This window comes from Epinephelus fuscoguttatus, linkage group LG22 (assembly GCF_011397635.1).
Source record: "Epinephelus fuscoguttatus linkage group LG22, E.fuscoguttatus.final_Chr_v1".
NCBI classification, from domain to species: domain Eukaryota; kingdom Metazoa; phylum Chordata; class Actinopteri; order Perciformes; family Serranidae; genus Epinephelus; species Epinephelus fuscoguttatus.
The window spans coordinates 32,885,529-32,907,374 of NC_064773.1; the positions used below are offsets into that span (position 1 = coordinate 32,885,529).

A 21,846-nucleotide genomic window follows, 5' to 3' on the forward strand; every position below is an offset into this window, starting at 1 on the left:
CTATTCCCTCAAAGTGGTCCTATGTTATCACGTTCACGAGAGTGAGATTGCAACATCACAGCGGCCTTGAACTTTGACCAAAACCAAAATCTGATCAGTTTGTTGATTCCAGGTGGACATTTGTGCCAAATTTGAGGAAATTCACTTTAAGTGTTCTTGAGTTATAACATTTACAAGGATGAGACAAACGCAAGGTCACAGCAACCTTTGACCACCACACTCTAATCAGTTCATCCTTAAGTCCAAGTTTGTGCCACATTTGAAGAAATTCCCACAAAGTGTTCTTTATATATTGCCTTTACAAGAATAAGATAAACAAGGTCACAGTGACCTTGACCTTTGACCACCAAAGTCAAATCAGTTCATCGCTGAATGCAAATGGACATTTGTGCTAAAGTTAAGAAAATTTCCTTGAGGCATTTTTGAGATACTGTGTTCACAAGAATGGGACGGACCCACAGACAACCTGAAAACATAATGTGGCTGTGGCATTCGCTGGCACAGAGCTATAAAAAGTACAATTACACACAAAAAAACAAAACTTTGTAACAGTAACAAGAGGAAATGTAGTTTGTTACATCCATCCCCATTACCTCTGACGTTCAGGTTCCACGCTTAGGTCAGATCCAGTTCCATCCAGCGATGAAGACCATGAGATCAAAGTTTAGTAAAGTATAGTAAGCAGACCTTGAGCTGAAATTAGTTTGTAAATGCGTGTTAACAGTTTTCAAAAATAATTCATAAAGTCACAGTGTTTCTATATATTTTATTCAGCCAGTAATCGTTTCAATGCAAGCCGTGAACACGAACTGAAAATATTTTCAACTGCAAACAAACTAAAGGAACAAATACAGAAATTGACCTAAAGGCCACAGTACCATCTGTCACAGTATGCTCTGTCATTACCTGTGTCACTGCTGACAGTAGTGCTTACGTGGGCAATTTCATCAAATCCTCAAAACCTCTCAGTATCAAATATCACTTCAAAAATGTACTCTAATAAAATACTTTTTAGTTAGAATATAAAACAATCCTCTGTATATCATATACTTATATGTTTTGTCTACTACTACACAGCAATCCAAGTTTAAATTAGCAGACCAAATGCTACTACCCAGACATGGGAAATTAAAGGGAATTAAGGGAAAATGCTGGTATTTTTCAACATGGGTGTTTTTCTCTATTACCAGAATGATAACTGGTGCTTTCAGACCCTTCCCTTGCACTGACACAGCACTGCAGATAAAAGGTCAGGCTATGCAAGACTATACCAAATGTAAACAAGAGTCTTTGATGGAACTCCCTGTAACTATATTGGTAAGCTTCAGAGCTTTCCACGTTCTGTTCCAGCAGCTCCCTTGTCCCCCAAACTTTGCAAATATAATGTTATCATGACCAATAGCATCTGAGAATAACACCCTGGTTGGAAAATACTTCAAGTTCCCTTTAAGGCAAACAGCTGATAACAGTGTGTCTTGCAGATTTGACTGTGACTGTTTTGGAAGCGTGCACTTTCCCTCGTGATAGATTATACATTACAGTATTTCTCTGCTCTGTGTCTGAGCACCTTACTTTCTTTCGCAATATATTCACCTATTTTGTCTTTATATTGTGAATCAAGAATACGGAACCCACACTCTCCGTACACAGGCACAGTCGTCAGTCTGTTGTGGTTCCTGAGTCTTTCACAGCTCTGTCTTCCCATCGCTCACTGCACTGCTGGCAGCTCCACCCACAGCCTCGGAGCTAGTGGTGGAAGAGTCGGCGTCTTTGGGCTGGAAACCCAACGAAGCCGAGTTAATGCAGTAGCGTTTCCCTGTGGGTTTTGGTCCGTCATCAAACAGGTGTCCCAGGTGAGATCCACACTGAAACAAAATGGAGAAGATTGATTTGCAGCTTTTTTGAATGTAAGTATCAAGTTGTACATGTTCCACATTATCAGCCTGTCCACTTGTGATCCTATTAGTTGTTGCAAAAATTATTCCCTTGTCTTTTCTGTGACTGGTGGCAGTGTCCCCTGCTGTTTCCCAAAGTGTCTTTGTTGAGAATAATAAGAATAACTTTATTCATCCCCAAGGGGAAATTCAATTGTCTGTCAGCTCATCTATTATATGTCAAAGAATTATAAAGCCTGATGGCTGTTGGTATATACAGTAAGATCTTCTGTATTTCTCTGTCCTGCATCGAAGAGAGAGGTTTTTTTGGTCCATCAAGGTGTTGTGGATTGGATGATCTGGGTTGTTCATGATGGCCTCGAACATCTTCAGTGTGCATCTCTCCACCACCTCCTCCAGTGTGTCCAACCTGACTCCAATCACAGAGCCAGCTCTTTTGACTAGTTTGTCCAGCTGCCTTGCATCTTTGTGTCTGATGCTTCCTCCCTGGCAGACTGCAGCATAAAACAACACACTTGCCACCACAGACTTGTGGGTTCTGTATGTAACTCTAGAAATGTTTTATTAATGACAGCATTGGCTGTTAAGTGAACTGTAGTTAGCATCCTGTCACTCACGCTCATGCTCCGTAGGTGCAAGGAAGCACCTGGGCATCACCAAAACAGTTATGTAGGGTACACAAGACTCAAAGTGATTGACCGGCAAGACCTAGAACTACTAGCATCTGGTTGATAGAAGGTTAGACATAAATTGCAATCACATTACTATCTACAATGTTCCTGTATTTGATTTGGACCATTGGCTCCATGATACTAAGTAGCTAACTGTTTGCTAATTACTGTACATTATAAACTGATGTTACAGAACAACAGACAGCAGATCCATGCAGCAAGCTTACGTCAGGCAACTAGCTGTAATATAGCTATGCTGCATGGATCTGGCGTTGGTTACTTTGTAATGTTAACTGAAAACGTACTTTGCAAACCTGCCCCTGGAGTCTGGATAGATAAAGCTCCAGCAAAAGTTCAGTCAGGAAGACTATAATTTTACATGCTAGGTCTTTAAAATATTTCTCATAAACATCTACTATTCACTCCTTGCTCCATGCTCACTCATTTCTTTGTCATTTTTGGGAGCTATTAATTGAGACATAAGCTGTTCTGTCAGCTGATCACAGTCAACCAATAGCACAGTGACATACCTTCTCCGTTAGCCCATCATCTTACTGCTTCATGTTTTATATATGGTTGTCTTTCTTTTTTTACTTCTTTCATGCTGCAGTTGTACACACCCTCTAACTCCCCATCACTGCAGAATCTTCGCAGATTCATCAGCCTCATCAGCTTAATCAGCCTTCAGTCTCAGAGTCATCAACCATCACAACCACCAGTGTCTGGACTCCATGGGGGATTTATCTTGCTGCAACTTGATTGCAAATCTCCCTCGGGAGTTCAATCGCAAAAGACTTGCTGGTAATTCATATTCATCACATCATCTGTTAATCTTTTCACTGCCAATCTGTATTAAACAACCATCTATTCATTCACCTGGTGACAGGTAAAAAAGAGGAACCTATATGCTGTTAAAGGTCAGTAGAAAATGATGATATGGGGCACTTGATTGGATAAATGTGACATGAATTAGCTTGCTAGCACAGCCTGCAGTCCTTCACCTCAGAGCGGACAGCAGTTCCAGAGACAGACCTTCAGTCTCTGGCCGTAGCAACTCCAATTCAGCCAGTACACACCCCAGCATTGCTGGTCACAGCCAGCTGGTGGCCAGCAACAGCACTGGATCTAATCTGTGTACTGACAGGAATAAAAATAGTTTGCTGATGCTCTTGGGGGTCGGGGCTTTCCGGGATCAGACCCCTGACACTGGGTCCTGGTCTGACTGAAATGGAGTTGCTAACATTACAGCCGCTAAGTGAATTTCCGTGTGCGGGCCATCACTACAAAATGTATGAAATGGTAACACAGCATGTGTTGACTGGCGAATGCCAGTCGTTTGTTGATGTTAGCAGGCTCCTTTCAAAGATAACTTTAGCAAGTGTTGTACACTGTTGGCACCGTAGGGGAGGTGAAAGAGGCACGGCACTGGGGAGCGCCGTAAACCTCATATTCTTTGAAGTTTCCCACAAAATCTGTCCTGAGTCCTCTACACAGAAATCTGTCCAAAGGCCAGGAAGGGGAAGGTCCTAGTGTTTCAGTTATGTTACAATTGGTTCACCCATGGCAATCACAAATGATTACTATGTAAAAAGTTACATACAGAACCTTTAAACATCTAGTATGTAAGATTTTGTTGCATCTGGCAGTGAAATTGCAGAACTGTCACCTCTCCCATATGTCATACGTGTAGGAGAACTACAGTGGCTGACACGCAAACCCAAAACGTGAATGGCCATATCTCGAACCAGTGTTTGTTTTGTCCACTCTGGACTACTGTAGAACAACATGGCAGACTCCATGGAAGAGGACCCGCTCCTTATCTAGATGTAAATAGCTCATAAAGGCAAAGAAAATACAATAATGCTTATTTTGAGGTGATCATAAACTAATGACAACACAGTTTTGAATATTAAATACCATTTCAACCAATAGATGCCCCTATATCCCAGACACTGGACCTTTAAAGGGAGACACTACAGGTTATATTTCTGTGAAACGCTTTGATTTTATTCTCACAGTGAGTCAGTGGTACAAAAGTAAACAAAAACAGCGGTGTAATGCAATGTTTATAGTGTACCTGGCTGCAGGTTGTCTCCACTCGGTGCATCCCATAGGAGAAATCATCTGCCACAGAGATGGCCTCCTCCTTCACAAGGTCAAAGAAGGATGGCCAACCTGAACACATGACGGAATCATGTTAGGAAGGTGTCAGCATACAATTAATGTGTGGACTGGTCGGTCCACCACTTCAGTCCAGACTAAAATATTTCAACAGCTACAGGATGGATTGCCAGGAAATTCAGTGCAGGTATCCATGGTGCCCAGAGGATGGAGCCTGTCATCTTTGGTGATCCTCTGTCTTCTCCTCTATTGCCATCATCAAGTCAAACTTTCAGTGTGCCCAATACTTCCATTTATGACCTGCAAAACTAATCACATTCCCATCACTCTAAGCTGAACTTTTTGTCCTACAAAGCAATTGTTTACAAGTTAACATGTTTAACTAAGATGGTGAGCATGGTAAACATCATACCTGCTAAACGTCACTGTGATAGTATTGTCTTTGTGAGCATGTTAGCATACTGCAGCCTCGCAGAGCTGAAAACTTACATATATGCATACTTCTCCAGCATGACTTCAAGGTATTCCCTCTTTTCCAACTAGGAGTTTGGCCTTATTTCTGTCTGCCAAAGCATCTCTGCGCATTTTGGAATGTTTCCAGTTAGAGGCTTAACTTCACTTTCTCATCTTTAGGGGAGCCCGACCTCATCACTGAGGAGTGTGGAGTTACAGGCAGGGTTGGAAATTAGCACCAGCCAACAGCAAAATGCTGGTAGAATATTAATGTGGCTGCTAGATTTGCTTCACTCACCAGCCAAAAAAAACTATGGTAATCTATTGAGTGGCTGGCAGATCTTGTAATCAATGCAGGGTGGACAAAAAGGTTAATTTCCAACCCTGGTTGCAGGCACTGTTAAAAGGAAATCAGGGAGAGAGCCTGGAAACAGGACTGCTATATTTGTGTCTAGATGAGGAGCAGTGCCCCCTGCTGACTGGCTGTATATGCAACTGGTCTGTGATCACATCACAACTGGCAACTCCGAAGGTTTGTAGCATAAATTAAAGCATGGTCCATAACATTCACAACAAACTGGCCACAAGATCTAAATAACTTTCTGTTCTCTGCAAATCAAGCAAGGTAAATGTTCCCCTTCCTTATAGAAGTGCACTCTAATTTACACTGCAGGCCACCAGGGCCCAGATCTGATGGAGCTGTCATAACACAGAAAAGAAAATCACAGCAGATTAAATAATTTTGCAGCCATGAGTGTGATGGCTTTTACGTGCATTAGTAATCCAAATGAAACATGGCCACATATAATGGAAACACAGAAACGCCACTGGCTGTAAGAGGGGTTGCAATTCCAAATGACACAGCCACTGAAGCCTGCTGCCCATCACTGATCCATACATGCTGTAACTGCTGCATGCTGCAGACATCTGTTCACACTGACTGGTTATTGTGTCAGTGGACCAGCTACTCATTGACTCAATTTAACTGATGGAGAGTTTAACCCCAAACAAGAAAAAACAGTTTGTACATAAAGACAATGATTGTAGGTTAATGATTAGCAAATACCAGCATTTAGTACATTCACAAAAGAATGTCAGGCTTTAGAGATGCTTGTGCCTAGCCTACAGAGCTGCAGGTGAGAAACTGTGGTTCAACTTACCCGATCCTGAGTCGAATTTAGTTTTCGAGCTATAAAAGGAAACAAAAATGTCAATTAGAAAAAGTTTGTTAATTTCATTTACAGTTGAAAATGTTTAATTCCAAATGATTGCTTATTACAATTTACAGCTTATTCTCTACATGGGTGCTATCCGGCAACATTTCTTTCTGTAAACTTATGTCAGGCTTTCACACCCAAACATACACACTTTATAGTGACTTTATAGTGAGCTCATCTGCAACATGAAAAACACTTTCGGACACCACTTACGTCATCTTCTGTGCACCGTTAATGATGTCATTGCTGTGGCACAGTGAAAACATGCCATTTCAACAGTGACTGGTGGTAAATTCATAACAAATACCAGCATGCAAAATGTGATAAACACATGTTTTATGGAGTGTATTTCCCCTAATCTAATAACATTACGAAGTACTCTGTGGTTATTTGTTTTGGAATGCGCTGCTCTGCTCCCATTAAACACACTATCAATATTATACTGTCAGATGGACAGAAGAACAGAGGGCGATTGCAACTTGTCCTAAAAATGTAATTAGTTTTCAGTTTATCATTTGATGAGCTGACGTTTGTCTTTTACGATTAGTAAAGTGATAACTTGGGAATTTAAAGTGTAACATTAAACATTACACCATTACAGCACAAGTCACAGCTAGTAGTGACCCAGCTCGCTAGTGTTAGCTAGTGTTACAACTCTATTCTCTGTAATGTTAGTCGATTTATTTTGATATCTTCGGGGACCGACAACTACACATTAAATTCACCATCAACAGTTAAAAATGTAAACAAGCTGTAGTCAAGCTGCTCTCTCTCCTGTCGTCTGTCACTGCATGCAGTCTGTTAGTTACTTCAGTGTGATGCACGATGGGATATAGTGCTTGGTTACTGACCGCCAGTTGTACACTACTTTTTACAGTGCATTGTGGGATACTTTGAGTCCATTATATAAGTTACAATAATTCCCACTAAACATTCAGACAGCTCTACAAAATGGCAAAGTCGCTTTATAGTGGACTATATAGTGAGTGGTGAGTGATTTCGGACATAGCCATATAAACAACTCAGCTCCTACCTGAACAGCTGGGCCCCGCAGACAACACAAGTGTAGGTCCCCTCATCTTTATGATCTGTGAACTGTCCAGTGAAGGCACTGTGGAAAAAGGACTGTATTAGTGAATGGTTTATCAATATGATGAACAAATGAGTACGTGTTGTTTTTACACACCATGATCCTGTCAGCACACTTTTTGCCTTAAAACCCGAGAACACTGAATGAAACTAAATGAAACCTGACAAAACTAAATGAATCTTGACAACACTGCAATGACACTTCAGACAATGGAAGCAACCTTAAGAATGTTGATTGAAAGAATAAGGAATGAAACATGAGAAGTTTCCCGGGATATGTATGATAATCATGTCCCTGGTAATAACCTTGGTTTGAGGATTGCTATGATTTTTGCAATAAAGAGTGCATCAGGTTGCTATATGACTTGCAAATCTATGACAAAAAAAGTGGTTCCAGCAGTGTGTCCTACCTCTCAGTTCCTCTCTCCTGGGTGACATGGTACTGCATTGGTGTGAGGCGTTCCCTCAGCTCCTCCTGAGTAAAGCTCACTGGCCATGTCTTCTTAGTCCTACGTGCTCCTGGTAGGGGGAAGCAGGGAGGACAAAAACATATTAATTATGCAGGTCGTCTGATGGCACCATTACACTATCCCTTAGGTCTAGCTAACAACAAAACTGTATAACCTTCCTCCGTCTCGGTACAAATATAAAAAAAAAGCAGGTGGGCCATAAGAATGAGCTTACTGCAACGGCAATAAAAAATAAAGTCATTTCATCAGACTTCCAGCTGCAGCACACAAGCAGTTATTTTTGTCTGAAAAGATTTGACAGTTGAAAATATGTATGACCATGTGTTTACTCCACTATGTTTGACATCAACTCTAAAATTGCTGTCACATCCACAGAAGAGCTCCGTATGTAAGAATGAACTGTACGAGAGATGTGAGCTTTTAGTGCAGAAAATGTTTCCCCGAGGTGACGTTCAGTGTAGCAGTATGTGCGTGTATGTGTGTGTGTCACTGCCAGCTGTTCAGGATAAACTGCATAGAGGTAAGTTGTTCAGGGTTTTTTTTTTTTTACATGTGGTTCCAGGTCATTTTTCTGACATGATAAGTAGATCTTGAATAGATCTCAATTGCACAGCTCCAACATGGATGTGTGAACACCCTGCTCCGACACTTCTCCTCAGGCATCAGAGAATCATCACTGCTTCATCATGCAGACACAACTTGTGCAAGGATAAATGATGATTAGTGTGCTAAGCTAAAAATATATCTTATTTTCATCCAAAAACAAAACACAAAAAGAACCTATGTGCAATACAACCTTTCAAAAATAAGTGTTAAGTTAAACAAAACCACAACAATCAGTGCATGCAAGCTGCAAGAAAGCAAAGCGTGAATCATTTGATTATTCTGTTAGCACTTCAGCTGTGTGACAGTAGCATGTGAGTAGAGCTAAAAACTCAACAGATGCTGAACTCAGAGGAGATATGAACCATTCTAAAAGGTCTCCATTGGATTTTTTGACCACCCATGACTCTAATGTTTGTGTCTTAGACCGGGATGTTAAGGGTGTGTGGGTGATGATCCAGAAGAGCCCACCCTGACACAGCAAAGCAGTTTCAGGCCTTCAAAATTAATTAAGATTAATTCCACTGTGTACCTGGAGTCTCTTTAGATGTTGAATATCTGGAGCCTCTAACCTCTTACAAGGTGAGGTGTTTTTTTGTTTTTTATCTCTGTGAAATGACATCTGATAATACGCATACAGGCATGAATGTCAGCTGTGATTACAAGAAAAGCCCCAGTCATTTTTGTGCCCAAATGCGTCAAGACCCAGGTTTACTGAGTCATTTGGATAAGTTTGCTGAGTACCCAGAACAAGTCTTTTTACTGATTCCATGTTTCAGAACTCAGGGATTATTTGACACAAGTGGCCACAAAATGTGACTGCAAACGAATGCTAATGTTGCTCTATTAAAGATAAAAAAAAAAATTGTTTCCGTTTGTTTCTGTACAGTATGGAAATTAGTCAGCACAGTTATAAACTTTCACGCTGAATATCAAGTCTGCAATGTTTGTCTAAAATATGTTGTTGCTGTGTGATAATGTAGTTAGAATGCAGTTTGCCTTAAAAAACATTGCATATTAGTATGACTAGTTTATACAGACTTGATATTCACTGTGTTGGATTACATAACAACTACTTGGTTACTTGCTTACTCATACTCTAAAGAAGACAATAGAATTCAATGGACTCCTGGAGCAGTCAACAAAATATCCAAGTTTGTAAAACACAATAGCAGGGTTTAAAAAATGTGAGTCATTTGTAGTAAATGTGCTACAACACGCAAAACCACTGATATACTATGTCCCTTCAAAAAATACAGGCATATAACTATAAAAGATTAAAAACGCCTAGGTAAGAATAAATCAAACAGAAATTTAGTGAGATACAATACACTTTGTCCAATGTATTTGCTTTTTATATATTGCATTTATTGTGTCATATTTAAATGACAAACTCATGTTCATAAGTCTAATATTTAGGCTCTTGTCTTTAATAGCTGCATGAATTGTTTTTCATAGTGGCATGCCACATTAAAATGAAATCACAGAAAACAAAGAGGTGTATTACACGTACACGTTGTCCAGCAGAGAGCAGCATAGACCTGCCAATACTAATACCCCTTTTCAACAGTCGTGCTGACTTGGCTTGGCTTGGTTTGGTTTGGACTGTCAGCCCAGCACAGCAGGTATTTGCATTTCCATGACAACAGGGCTACCCACTTGAAGGTGTGTCTTAAACTGATGATGGCTTGTCTTGAGTGAGTTGAGTGAGTGGGCTGATCCACGGCTAAAGTTCCCTGTTATTTTTGCTGCATTTGCTTAAGCATTACAGGTAAGAGAAGTTTACCTGTTGGAGGTGAGCTGTTTGCAGAGGTGTAGTAAGACAGTAAGTGTCTGCAACTCTTCATTTTACATCTCACTGTGGCTGTTTCTGCTTATACTTTCCTCCCTGCCGCATTATTAGACTCTCCTTCATTGAAGAAAAGCCACTAACAAAGTTTCGCTAATTCAGTGATAAACACATTTTACTTCCTATAGATTCTTCACAAGAAAAGTCCTCTGTCCTTTTGTTATGTAAAAGCTTTCATTTGGAAGCAGCAAAATAAGGAAAGTTGAGTTTTCAAACAGCAACTTCACACAACTTCTAATACTGCTGATAGCAGACATGAAACGGTAAAATAAAACAGATATCTAAAGAAAAAACAGGATGCAGGAGAGAAACTAAACTCCAAACCACTGAGATTCAGTTAGAAGCTACAGAGGTACTGAGAGCTGAACACAGAAACTTATGAAAATGCCTTTCTCACTGGTATCCTGCAGACAGAGGGGAGTTAAGTCTCTCACACACTTGTTTAAGACGAAGAAGGGGTGTCAGCGGGGGTCAGCTGTGGTTAGCAAGACGTCACCTCAGCAGTATTGTCCTGTTATTTGATTATGTACATAATTTCAGTTCGTGTACTCCAATCAACCCGTTCTCATTCCCAGGTTGTCAAATACTGAAGTTTTATCATGCCTCTCAGCGTCTGATTGCGATGCACAGGGCATCCTTTAGTGTATCTACCCCGAAAACTTCAATTAATAGCCCGGGCCATTATTTGCTGAAATTACTGACCTCAACAGACTCATATTTGGGACAGACATCTTTATGGGACAGGCCTTTAATTCCTTTCACAAAAATTTGTTGCTCAGCATAGATGGGAAATTACAATTAAATTACTTATTTAAACCAGTATGAATAACACTTGTATAAGAATTAGGCTTCGAATAGCATATCAATTATGAATCATTCACTTGATCTAGTTCCGAGAGACAGTGCATCAAAGAGAGAGACTGATGGCACTCGAGGATTGTGGCACCTGGCATACCGACACACAACACTTTATCCTGGTAAAACAATACTCACAACTTGGATTAATTCTCTACCCACTTGAGGGCGGGTGGCCCAGCTTTTGGACCTACTCCAGAGAAGGCATGGCTTGACTCTGTGCAGCCCAAAAGTGACAGTGGAAAAGGCCGATAAATACTACACTGTCATTGGTTTTCATGAGCAAGTGTAGGGGAGCATTTTCTTTTTTGTCACTGCTACTGGCACATCAGTGACGATCAGCACAAGGCGTATGTGATATAAAAAAAAAAAAACACTTCAATATCTATTTTGATTATTTTTCATTTTGGCATGAGCAATGCCTTTCCATCTCAAGAAACAAACAGTTCTCCTGTACCTCCTCATGTAAACTAATGACAGTGCTTTGTGTTTGTTGTTGGCAGGTGTATGCTGCTCTCCGCTGAACACTGAAGTGTAATACACTTTTTTGTTTTCTGGGTTGTGATTTCATTTTAAAATGTGGCATGGAAAATGTATGTCACAATGAAAAACAATTAATTCCAAGGCAAAATAGTTGCCTTTTGAGACCTATTTTTCATTTAATTTCAACACTACATGAACACAAAATCTGACTTTAAAATCAGGCAATATCTGATCAAAGAACGAGAAAACAAGTCGACGAGTCAGACCAAGCATTCACTGCTATAAATTGCAGTACCTGGACGTTTTTGATACTCATTGCTACAATAACAAATACATATCACTTGTTAGTTAAAAAGTACTGAGGTCCAATAACCAGGCCTGTTCAGATTAGTACCAATTTGGGAGCTCTCAAGCATCGTTCACTGCAAAAAATTTGATCGATCTTCCCTGGGACGACCGATCAAATGTGAGAAAATAACTAAAAGCAGCTCACATCATTCTGAACACACGTAGACTGGGACAGTAAAGACATGCTGACACACCAGCCAGGTGTTAAGGCTTTAGAGAGGCAGAGCACAGCAGGCACACAGCACCCAGTCAGTGGACCTGAGGGAAGACTGCAGGACCTCAGAGCTACAGGCTGGCTCTTGGTTATTAGATGCAGCAGATTGAAGCCCGACATGGCTGCTGGAGAGAGGGTACTCCACCCACCAGTAGAACCAAACACCTCTCAGCAGGGCTACAACCAAGGACTAGGCTGGATGAAGGGGAGCAGACAAAGGGAGAGACAAAACAGGTCAAGATACTGAACAGTATTAAAGACAAGACATGAAATAAAAGCGCTGGTCATCAGGATCTGTTTGGGATTCCCACTGTTAATACAGAGTTTGAAGGACATTGGTTAACAGACATGAGGAACATGGAAACGCACCTAGAAAAACTAAAAACATTAATACCTTATCCTGCATGGAAGTCTAATCCTGAATAGCTTTCAGCTGCTGATGGCTAAAATTATCAGATTTTAAATGAAAGACAACTTGTGTTCTGAAAGTAAAATCCATATCCCTGACCAGATTACACACAGAAAAACTCAACCAAACAAACAATACCAAATTGTGCAAATAAGAACTGAAAATGCAAAGTCATTGTGGCTTTAAAATGCAACAACAAAAGACTCTTATCACAGCTCTGAGACAACAGATCCACTTGTTCATGATACTGGTGGTAATAAAGATGATTAATTACAACAGAAAGATTTTACAATTGAACATAACACCACATATATGCTCTGACCAGAGAACTTTATAATGAACTTTATACTGCAGTACTATGCAGTATACTATGCACTATGCAGTACTACAGCACATGCACACACACTCACACCTCCTTTAGATCATACACTGACCAAGGGTCTCTGGATGTCATTTAGATTCAAGATTGAGTCATACGAGGCAGCAGTATTGTCCTATTATTTGATGATGTACATGATTTCAGATTATGTAATTTAATCAAACTGTTCTCATTCCCAGGTTGTCAAACACTGATGTTTCATCATGCCCCTCAGCGTCTGATAGCGATGCACAGGGCATCCTTTGGTGTATACACCCTGTAAAACTTAATAGCCCAGGCTATTAGTAGCTTAAATCACTGACCTCAGCTGACTTATATTTGGGACCGACATCTGTATGAGACAGGCCTTTAGTTCCTTTCACACAAATTTTCTGTCTGTCTGTCTGTCTGTTTGTCCGTCCGTCCGTCCGTCCGTCCGTCGATGTGGGGGCGTGAACCATCAAATGCACAGCATTGGGCAATGTCCCTTACTTACACTATGTCAATTGCTCTCAGTGTCAAGCAGTGCCACTAATGGGTTTAAAAATCGAGTTAGCTAAAAGCTCTGTGTATCTTACAAAGACCCTAAAGGGTGCCTTTGCCATTGATATCAGGAGTGTGACAAAGCAGCCATATATATATATATATATATATATATATATATATATATACACATATATATATAAATAAAGCCTATATCCAGCCTGTCCACATTCTTATACACACATTTATACACTGCTCAAAAAAATGAAGGGAACACTTAAATCACACTTCCCAGATCTCGATGAATGAGATATCCCAGATGAAAATCTTTATTGACTACATAGTGTAATTCTTTGAGAACAAAATAATGTAAGAACAATCCATGGAAACCAAAATCATTAACTCATTTAGGACTGGATTCAGAATCATACCCAAAATCCCAAAAAAGTGGATTCAAAGTGAATTTCCTCAGGACAACTCATAATGTGGCTCAGTAGTGTATATGGCCTCCACGTGCCTGTATACATTCCCTACAACGTCTGGGCATGCTCCTGATGAGACGACGGATGGTCTCCTGGGGGATCTCCTGCTGGACAGCCTGTGGTGCGATGTGACGCAGGGGATAATACGATACATGATGTCCCAAAGGTGCTCGATTGGATTCAGGTGTGGGGAACAGACGGGCCAGTCGATAGCATCAGTGCTTTCGTCATCCAGGAACTGCTGACACACTCCAGCCACATAAGGCCAGGCAGTGTCATGCTTAAGAAGGAACCCAGGGCCCACTGCACCAGCATATGGTCTGATAATGGGTCTGAGGATCTCATCCTGGTACCTAACAGCAGTCAGGGTACCTCTGGCTAGCACATGGAGGTCCGTGTGGCCCACCATGGATATGCCTGACCCACCACCAAACCAGTCTTGCTGGAGGATGTTGCAGGCAGCAGAACATTCTCTATGGTGTCTCCAGACTCACGTCTGTCACATGTGCTCAGGGTGAACCTGCTCTCATCTGGGAAGAGAACAGGCAAACGTCAGTCGGGCTGCATGGTGCCGGGATGTGAGCACAGGCCCCACTTGTGGACCTCGGGCCCTCATGCCACCCTCATGGAGTCTGTTTCTGACAGTTTGGGCAGAAACATGCACACAAGTGGCCTGTTGGAGGTCATTTTGGAGGGCTCTGGCAGTGCTCCTCCTGTTCGTCTTTCCACAAAGAAGCAGATAGCGGTCCTGCTGCTGGGTTGTTGCCCTCCTACGGCCCCCTCCACCTCTCCTGGTGTACTGGCCTGTCTCCTAGTATCTCCTCCATGCTCTTGACATTGTGCTGGGAGACACAGCAAACCTTCTGGCCACTGTGCGTATGGATGTGCCATCCTGGAGTACTTGCACTACCTGAGTAACTTCTGTGGGCTGCAGATACTGCCTCATGATACTACTAGTGGTGAGGGCACTGGAAAAATGCAAAACTAGCCAAAAATCAACCAGAAAGGAAGCAGAGAGGGAAGTGGTCTGTGGCCACCACCTGCAAAGCCATTCCTAAATAGGGGTTGTCTTGGTAATTGCCTCTCCTTTCCGACTGTTGTCTGTCCAATGTGCACAACAGCAGGGGTCCGTCCCAAATCTCTTAAATTACTGCTAGTTATCTTACCTAGCCAACTTTGCTAGCTGTTTAGCCCCTCCCACCTAGGAAAAAATGCGAGGAGCCAGCGCTAGGAGCGATGAGCGAGCATTGTCGGTTTAAGAGACATGAGACGTCCATTCCACTGAAGCGTCACGTGAAGTGACGTCCATTCCTGATGATGGCGGCACCGCTGGATCTGCTCTGTCAAGCAGCCAGCGTCTGGCATTACTATGGGTACATCCCAAGCCTCATTATATTCACTGACCAAAACAGTAGCCCCCACCCCCCGCCGTCATGACTCTGGTCACACACTTTTGCATGTATTACCATTGTTAATGAGTCATTTGTCGAAGTTTGTGCAATTAAAGAATGGTCTGTAGCCCTGCCACTGTGATGAGCATCATTATCATTATTATTATTATCATCATCATTATTATCTCTATTATTAAATCCACTCGCCATCATTCAACAAGTCAGCTGCTGAGTGAATAAGACATCAGACCTGTCAGTCTGCCTCAATCAATCAGTTTTATTTATAAAGCCCAATATCACAAATGATAATTTGCCTCACAGGGCTTTACAGCACACGACATCCCTCTGTCCTTATGACCCTCACAGCGGATAAGGAAAAACTCCCCAAAAAAACCTTTAACAGGGAAAAAATGGTAGACACCTCAGGAAGAGCAACTGAGGAGGGATCCCTCTTCCAGGACGGACAGACGTGCAATAGATGTCGTACAGAACAGACCAACATGATAAATTAACAGTAATCCGTATGACACAATGAGACAGAGAGAGAGAGAGAGAGAGAGAGAGAGCGAGAGAGAGAGAGATGCAGGATAGACGGTAATAACAGTAGCTTACAACATTAATGAAAGTAATAATATTAATTAATATTAATATTAATAATTAATATTACCTACAGGCTATTAAACATTATTCTACTCACATGACATGCAGGACAATTAATGATGGGCAAATGTGTTTGTGTATTTGTGTGTGTGTGTGTGTGTGTGTGTGTGCGTGGTGTTATATCAACACGTGTGGTTCTGGACATGAGCAGTTGCACATTTAACAGCCACACATCACCGACAGTCCACTGAACAACGCAACGGGTTGTGAATGAAATAAACTTAACTACAACATGACAGTCTTGCACGAAATATCATTAACGTTACTCTTTGTAGTCATGTAGGCATGTGAATTACAGCGTTTCATTGCAAAGAATGCATGTAACGGGTACACTTGCACTGTTTCTCCGCCATCTCGTTCAAATGAGCCAGATGTAGAGGGCGGGTATTTATACGTCATGGCGTTCAGCTGAAAAACTTTTCCGGATAGGAAGCTCTCGACCATCCTAGCTCGTAGCTGCTTAAAGCTTGCTGCTAGCTCCTAGCGCTAGCTCCTTGCTGCACAAATAAGAGACACGGGACGGCCCAGAAGATGGCGGACCTCGAACGACTTCCGGTTCAAGCGAGGAGCTAGCAGTAGCACTATAAAAATATGAGACTTGGGATGGACCCCTGGTGAAATTGATTCACAATCAGTATTGCTTCCTAACTGGACAGGTTGATATCCCAGGAGTTTGACTGACTTTGAGTTACACTGCGATGATTATGTGTTCCTTTTATTTTTTTTTCAAGCAGTGTACATATATACATATAGATATTATAGCTATAGATATAATTGCATATCTTTAAATGTGGATTTTTAACGAGTGAGGAACATGTCTGGATATTGGCTGATAAGATCTGACTCAGTCTGCATTCCAGTTCATCCCAAAGGTGTTAGATGAAGTTGAGGTCAGGGCTCTGTTGGCTCTGTTGAGCTCCATTTTTTTTATGTTTTTTTTTTTGTTCTTTTGTCCTTATTAACTAAACAGCTGCACTAAGGTTTTGTGCAGATAGAATGAAAGAAAGGCCACACCACTGAAAACTGCATGTTTGGTCTTATGAAATATGTATATTTTTTCATCTATTAAGAGAATCTGACATATCACTGTGGACTAACCACTGCAGCACACAAAACCGAAACTGAAAATTAGACTTCTGAGACAAGCAAGTGTAAAAATCTGCAGCACTGTTGTAGCGGACACAGAGGGAGAGACTGATGACCACAGAGAGAAAAAGATGCAACAGTCACACCAGGACACTTTAACACCAAAGACAACAGTTACTCTACCTAGAAGAGGAGCAGGCAGTGCACGGTGGCAGACTGAGCTGCTGCTGACTTGCCCAAGGGCACGATGCACGGCAACAACAAGCCCACGTCTGAGGAGGACAGCCATGAGACACACAATCACACTGAAGAAAGAGAGACAGAGAGAGAGAGAGACCATAGAGAGAGAGAGAGAGAGAGAGAGAGAGAAGCTATTTACTGACTCTTAATTTGGCTGTTATTTATGAATTAATACATACATTAATACATCTGCCCAATACTGTAAATATATAGTTCTATTTTCATACAGCAGCAAATGATTCATAAAAACGATGACCAACAAACAAACCTATTTATGCTAATTAAATGAATGTTTTCAGTCCTTGCGAACAGCCTGATCATTGCATCATTAAGGTTGGACTACATTAAATCTCTGTGGAACCAATTCTTTGTGGCAGCATGAGAAAAAATAAAGTGGCACATATTCAAAGCCATACAGCCAAACTCTAAGAGGAAAATCTCACTCAGTTTGCGAGAGCTGCTTCTTGATAAACAGCTCTACCAAGATGGCCTTATATAGCAGTGTTTTCAGCGGTGTGTGACTAATGTTGACCTGCAGGAAAACAGGATTCTACCACAGGATGTATCAGCCGTACACAGCTCATACTAGAAAGGCTCTGACACACCAACCCAACCTCTAAAAATTCAGGCCAGCAAAGCCGCACTGATCAAATGCTTTGTATTATCTTAAATTACCACAATTTGTTTTGTTAAAGTCCTTCCATCCTAAAGCAACTAGAATTACCGCCCCACAGTTGTATGCCTCCACCCATCAGTCAAGTTTCACTTACAGTTTTATATATTTCTATTTGACTTCATAGTTTATATCACCTGGTCTGTTTGTTTTGGAGAGGAAAAGCTCTTGGTTAAAACCTCTTCAACTACCAGGAGATGTTTCATCTGGTCATAATCTGCAGTCCTCATCACTAGTTACCACTACATCCCTCTAAATCTTAAACGTTGGACCTCTCAACAATACAACTACTTAAATAAATGTAACCTGTTATGCATGTTGCAAGCAAATAAACTGCGCTTACTGGTAGACAAAGAACAGTGCCACCTCCACAGTGCTATAAATCCCCTGTCAGCTCTGTACACTAAGGAGAGGAAGCTCACCAGTATTTGGATGTTTTTGCTTTCTCCATTCAGCACTCATTGCACTGCCATGCCACTCTGCTGTCCAGAGCTCGGCTGCAGAATGAGGCCAGCCAAACAGCCTCATACCAAACAATGACAAAATATGCTGGTGCTGGCAGGAGCACAGCAACAAAAGCCAGGAGAGAAAATCCACAGCGCTTTGGTATTTTATCGCTGAACAGTTACAACGAACACTTTAACACTGTAATATTGTTTAGCTCATGTGAGATGCCACATACCAAACTGAAAGTCTCACAGGTAAAGGATGGATTTTCAATGTTTGCTCCTCTGCAGGGACAGAAATTATTGAACCCGGTTAGAGGCAACAGGCCCTTGGGGCAAGCAGCCCCCAGGTGCTCAGTAATGCTGCTCAGCCTTGCAACCAATTTGCCCCAGTGGCCACTGCAGCAGAAAATCCCCTGTGGCCCAAAAAGCATTTTCCCCATAGGCCACTACTGTAAAAGAAACCGTTGGCAGGACACCTCCAACTGCAAACAAGGTCAATTATAACTCTTTCTATTATGAATTTTTTATCCATGAAGGTTTTATGTTTGGAAAACTTTTCTCAAGCCAAGAAAAGCAATTTAAAAATCTGTGACTTTGGGGCGTCAGTGGCTTAGTGGATAGAGCAGGCGCCCCATGTACAAGGCTGTTGCCACAGTGGTCCAGGTTCAACTCCAGCCTGTGGCCCTTTGCTGCATGTGATTACCCCTCTCTCTGTCCCCTCCTCACATTTAACTGTCCTATCTATAAAGGCAAAAATGCCCAAAAAATATCTTTAAAAATCTGTGACTTCATCACATCATAAAGACCATGCCCAGATCAGGAAGTCATGGGCAGGGCCAGCAGGGGGAAATACTACTGCGCATATTCAGTAGGCTGCATGCCAGGGACATAAACTCGGAAGTTAAACTTTTTCAACTTATGTGCCAGGCGAGAAACTCCAGCAGATAGAATAGGAGCCATCTTGCCATCCCGTATCTAGATATTAATATAAACCTATGGTGGCCCCCCCAAGACCCACTTGCTGGCTGCAGAAGAAAGTGTGGTTATAGCAGTACTGACTTGGAAACTTATATAATTCTGCATTAATTCATAACATAAAAACCTTGGTTGCTGCTATTATTTATCATTATTCTACAATTTAAGGTCAGTGGCTGTTTAGTCTTAAAATGTTAAAATTGCCCCTAGTCTGAGAGGCCAACATGGGGATAGCCCCACACTGGCAATGTCAAGCTCCCTAAGCAAGGACGTAGGTTCAGTTTAAACACTGAGAAAGAAACATATGAAACAAGGGTTTGTGGGTCTTTCACCAGAACATTTTGAGCATAAAAGATTTAAGTTCCTGCATTCTGGTGAATCTTTATTCACCAATTAGTGCCTTTTCTGCACCCATTTATAGTGTAAATGTATTTCATTTTGTCAAAAATAAAAGTCCTCTGCTACTTCCATGTTTTTATTGACACAGAACTTAAATTGACCATGAAACCATGAAAACAGCCTAATTTTATGATCTCCAGAGGCGCGCAGCTGCTTGATTAAATAATGAGGATGGCAAAGGCCCTCTGATTGGCTTGTTGCCGGTTGCATTGGTGAGATTTAGGGACTGTTCTTTAGTTATCAGAGGAGGGGGTGGCCAGGGTGTGGCTGTTTATTTTTTTTGTGATCTTCCCCAAAGCTACAAATATTCTTCCTTGAGACTCCCTGAGTGACTTGGGGAAAGTGCATGACCCTCTCTCCACTATAAATTACGTGATTTTTAAAAACTCACCCATTAATGCTTGAGCTGAAAAAGCCACAGTTGCTGTGCATGCTAGTTAGCTGTGCAAACAGTTTATTTTTGGCAAAATGTTTAATGTAGAATAAAGTGATTTTGATGAAACGTCACTGTTTTAATGAAGGAAACATTCATCCAACTTAATGCATTCCGTCGTAAATTTGAAAATCCAATGATAATTTCTGTTTTTACAGTTTCTGGCTACGATAAATGTTGTAATTTTGGCGATTCTTAAAGAATACATTCTTTCTTAACCCAAAATTGTAAAAACAAAACAAAAAAAACCTCACTCACCAATCACTTAAAAAAAAATTTAATGGTGTCATAATGGCAATTAAAATGTAAATTAAAGAATAAAGTGATTTTGATTAAATATCACTATCTTAATCTCAGATTTAGTTGTGTTTGTATTTTCTGATGGAAGCGCTCATCCCATTTCAGTGTCCCGTTGGGAAATTGAAAATCTAACAAAAAGTTCTGTTTTTACATTTGAAGGGCATGTTGTCTTTAAAAATCTATTATTAAAGCCTATAACAAAATCAAAAAAGAAATATTTCTAATAATTGGTAATAAAATAAATAATCAATACAGCCATTCAAATTTGTATGCCAAAATCAATTTGTATGAAAAATGAAAACAAAAAAACTACTTGACATGCCTTCCCCATTTGCACTACACCCCCCCCTCCCCCAAGTAATGAACAGTCCCTTATAAAAGGGGCGTGAGATTGGCTAGGTTTAGGATAAGAATGTCACTATTAGCCAATCAGAGGCAGAGTAGGGCGGGTCCTTGCCTTCACATTCGAGAAAAAATTAATTTCGCATCCCAGACAGAAAACTCCGGTCTGTCCCGTGTCGAATCTACCCAGCTGATATTACCTTATAAAATGTCAGCGTTATAGTAACGTTACATAGTACGACATTGCGTCATATAGTGTTGCAGCACACTGCCGCCTGTTTGTAATTTGTGCTTGCCAACATGACAGCCTAAAAATAACAACGTTTACTGAGTAGGTAATTATCTTCGTGTTTTGTCTCCATTTGTGACAGGTTGCCAGTCTTTTCTGAACGCCGACTGTTAACAGTTACTCCAAATGCGTTTAATTCAATGTTTAGAGTTGCTTTATTCCTCAACATCCAGAAAACTCCAAAAATAGGTCTCTCCTTCAGCATTAAAATTCGCCCCGTCACGGTTTATGCTAACTGTGACTGCTGTAGTTACCCTTCGTAACCCGAAGTTAGTCCACCAAATGAAAAGACAGTGGCATACCTGAGGAAAGCAGCAGCAGTAGCAGGAAGGTGACGCTGGCAGTGAAGCGTTGTGTCGCCAGGGTTAATCTGTCGGAGTCAGGTCGGCACAGAAAATAGACCTGGAGGAGCCACAGGCTAAGAGGCTAACACCCTCCGTCCCTTCCACCGACAGGCTGCGTGTGTGTGTGTACGAGTACGGGTGGAATAACACAGTGCCTCCCTGCACATCACCAATTATGGCCAGGACCCCATCTTCGTCACAGCATGATGTAACCCGACTACAGACCAAACAGACAGCTCATTCTCATTTCATTCAGCCAGTTCAA

The 21,846-nt window shown here is 41.3% G+C and overlaps 1 protein-coding gene across 3 annotated transcripts; it reads right to left on the reverse strand.

Moving 5' to 3' along the window:
* Positions 1-746: 746 nt before the first annotated feature.
* On the reverse strand, positions 747-21,729 carry msrb3 (methionine sulfoxide reductase B3). Of its 3 annotated transcripts, XM_049567136.1 has the most exons (8): positions 21,540-21,558; positions 17,321-17,442; positions 12,313-12,463; positions 7,857-7,965; positions 7,391-7,468; positions 6,301-6,329; positions 4,644-4,741; positions 747-1,865 (listed from the first exon to the last, which is right to left on the reverse strand). In XM_049567136.1, the coding sequence occupies exons 3-8, from the start codon at positions 12,386-12,388 to the stop codon at positions 1,686-1,688; spliced, it is 570 nt and encodes a 189-aa protein (XP_049423093.1). In that variant the 5' UTR covers positions 12,389-12,463; positions 17,321-17,442; positions 21,540-21,558; the 3' UTR covers positions 747-1,685. The 3 variants fall into 3 exon arrangements, with proteins under 3 accessions (XP_049423093.1, XP_049423094.1, XP_049423092.1); XM_049567137.1 differs by lacking the exon at positions 17,321-17,442 and having other exon boundaries at positions 21,540-21,729; XM_049567135.1 differs by lacking the exon at positions 12,313-12,463 and having other exon boundaries at positions 21,540-21,729.
* Between the last annotated feature and the right edge of the window lie 117 nt (positions 21,730-21,846).

Excerpts from the sequence above, each read along its gene's own strand:
- msrb3 (XM_049567135.1), bottom strand. The coding sequence starts at position 17,426 with ATGGCTGTCCTCCTCAGACGTGGGCTTGTTGTTGCCGTGCATCGTGCC. Across the intron at positions 6,330-7,390 it reads TGCGGGGCCCAGCTGTTCAG|CTCGAAAACTAAATTCGACT; the intron begins GTAGGAGCTGAG and ends TTCCTTTTATAG. Across the intron at positions 4,742-6,300 it reads TAAATTCGACTCAGGATCGG|GTTGGCCATCCTTCTTTGAC; the intron begins GTAAGTTGAACC and ends TCATGTGTTCAG.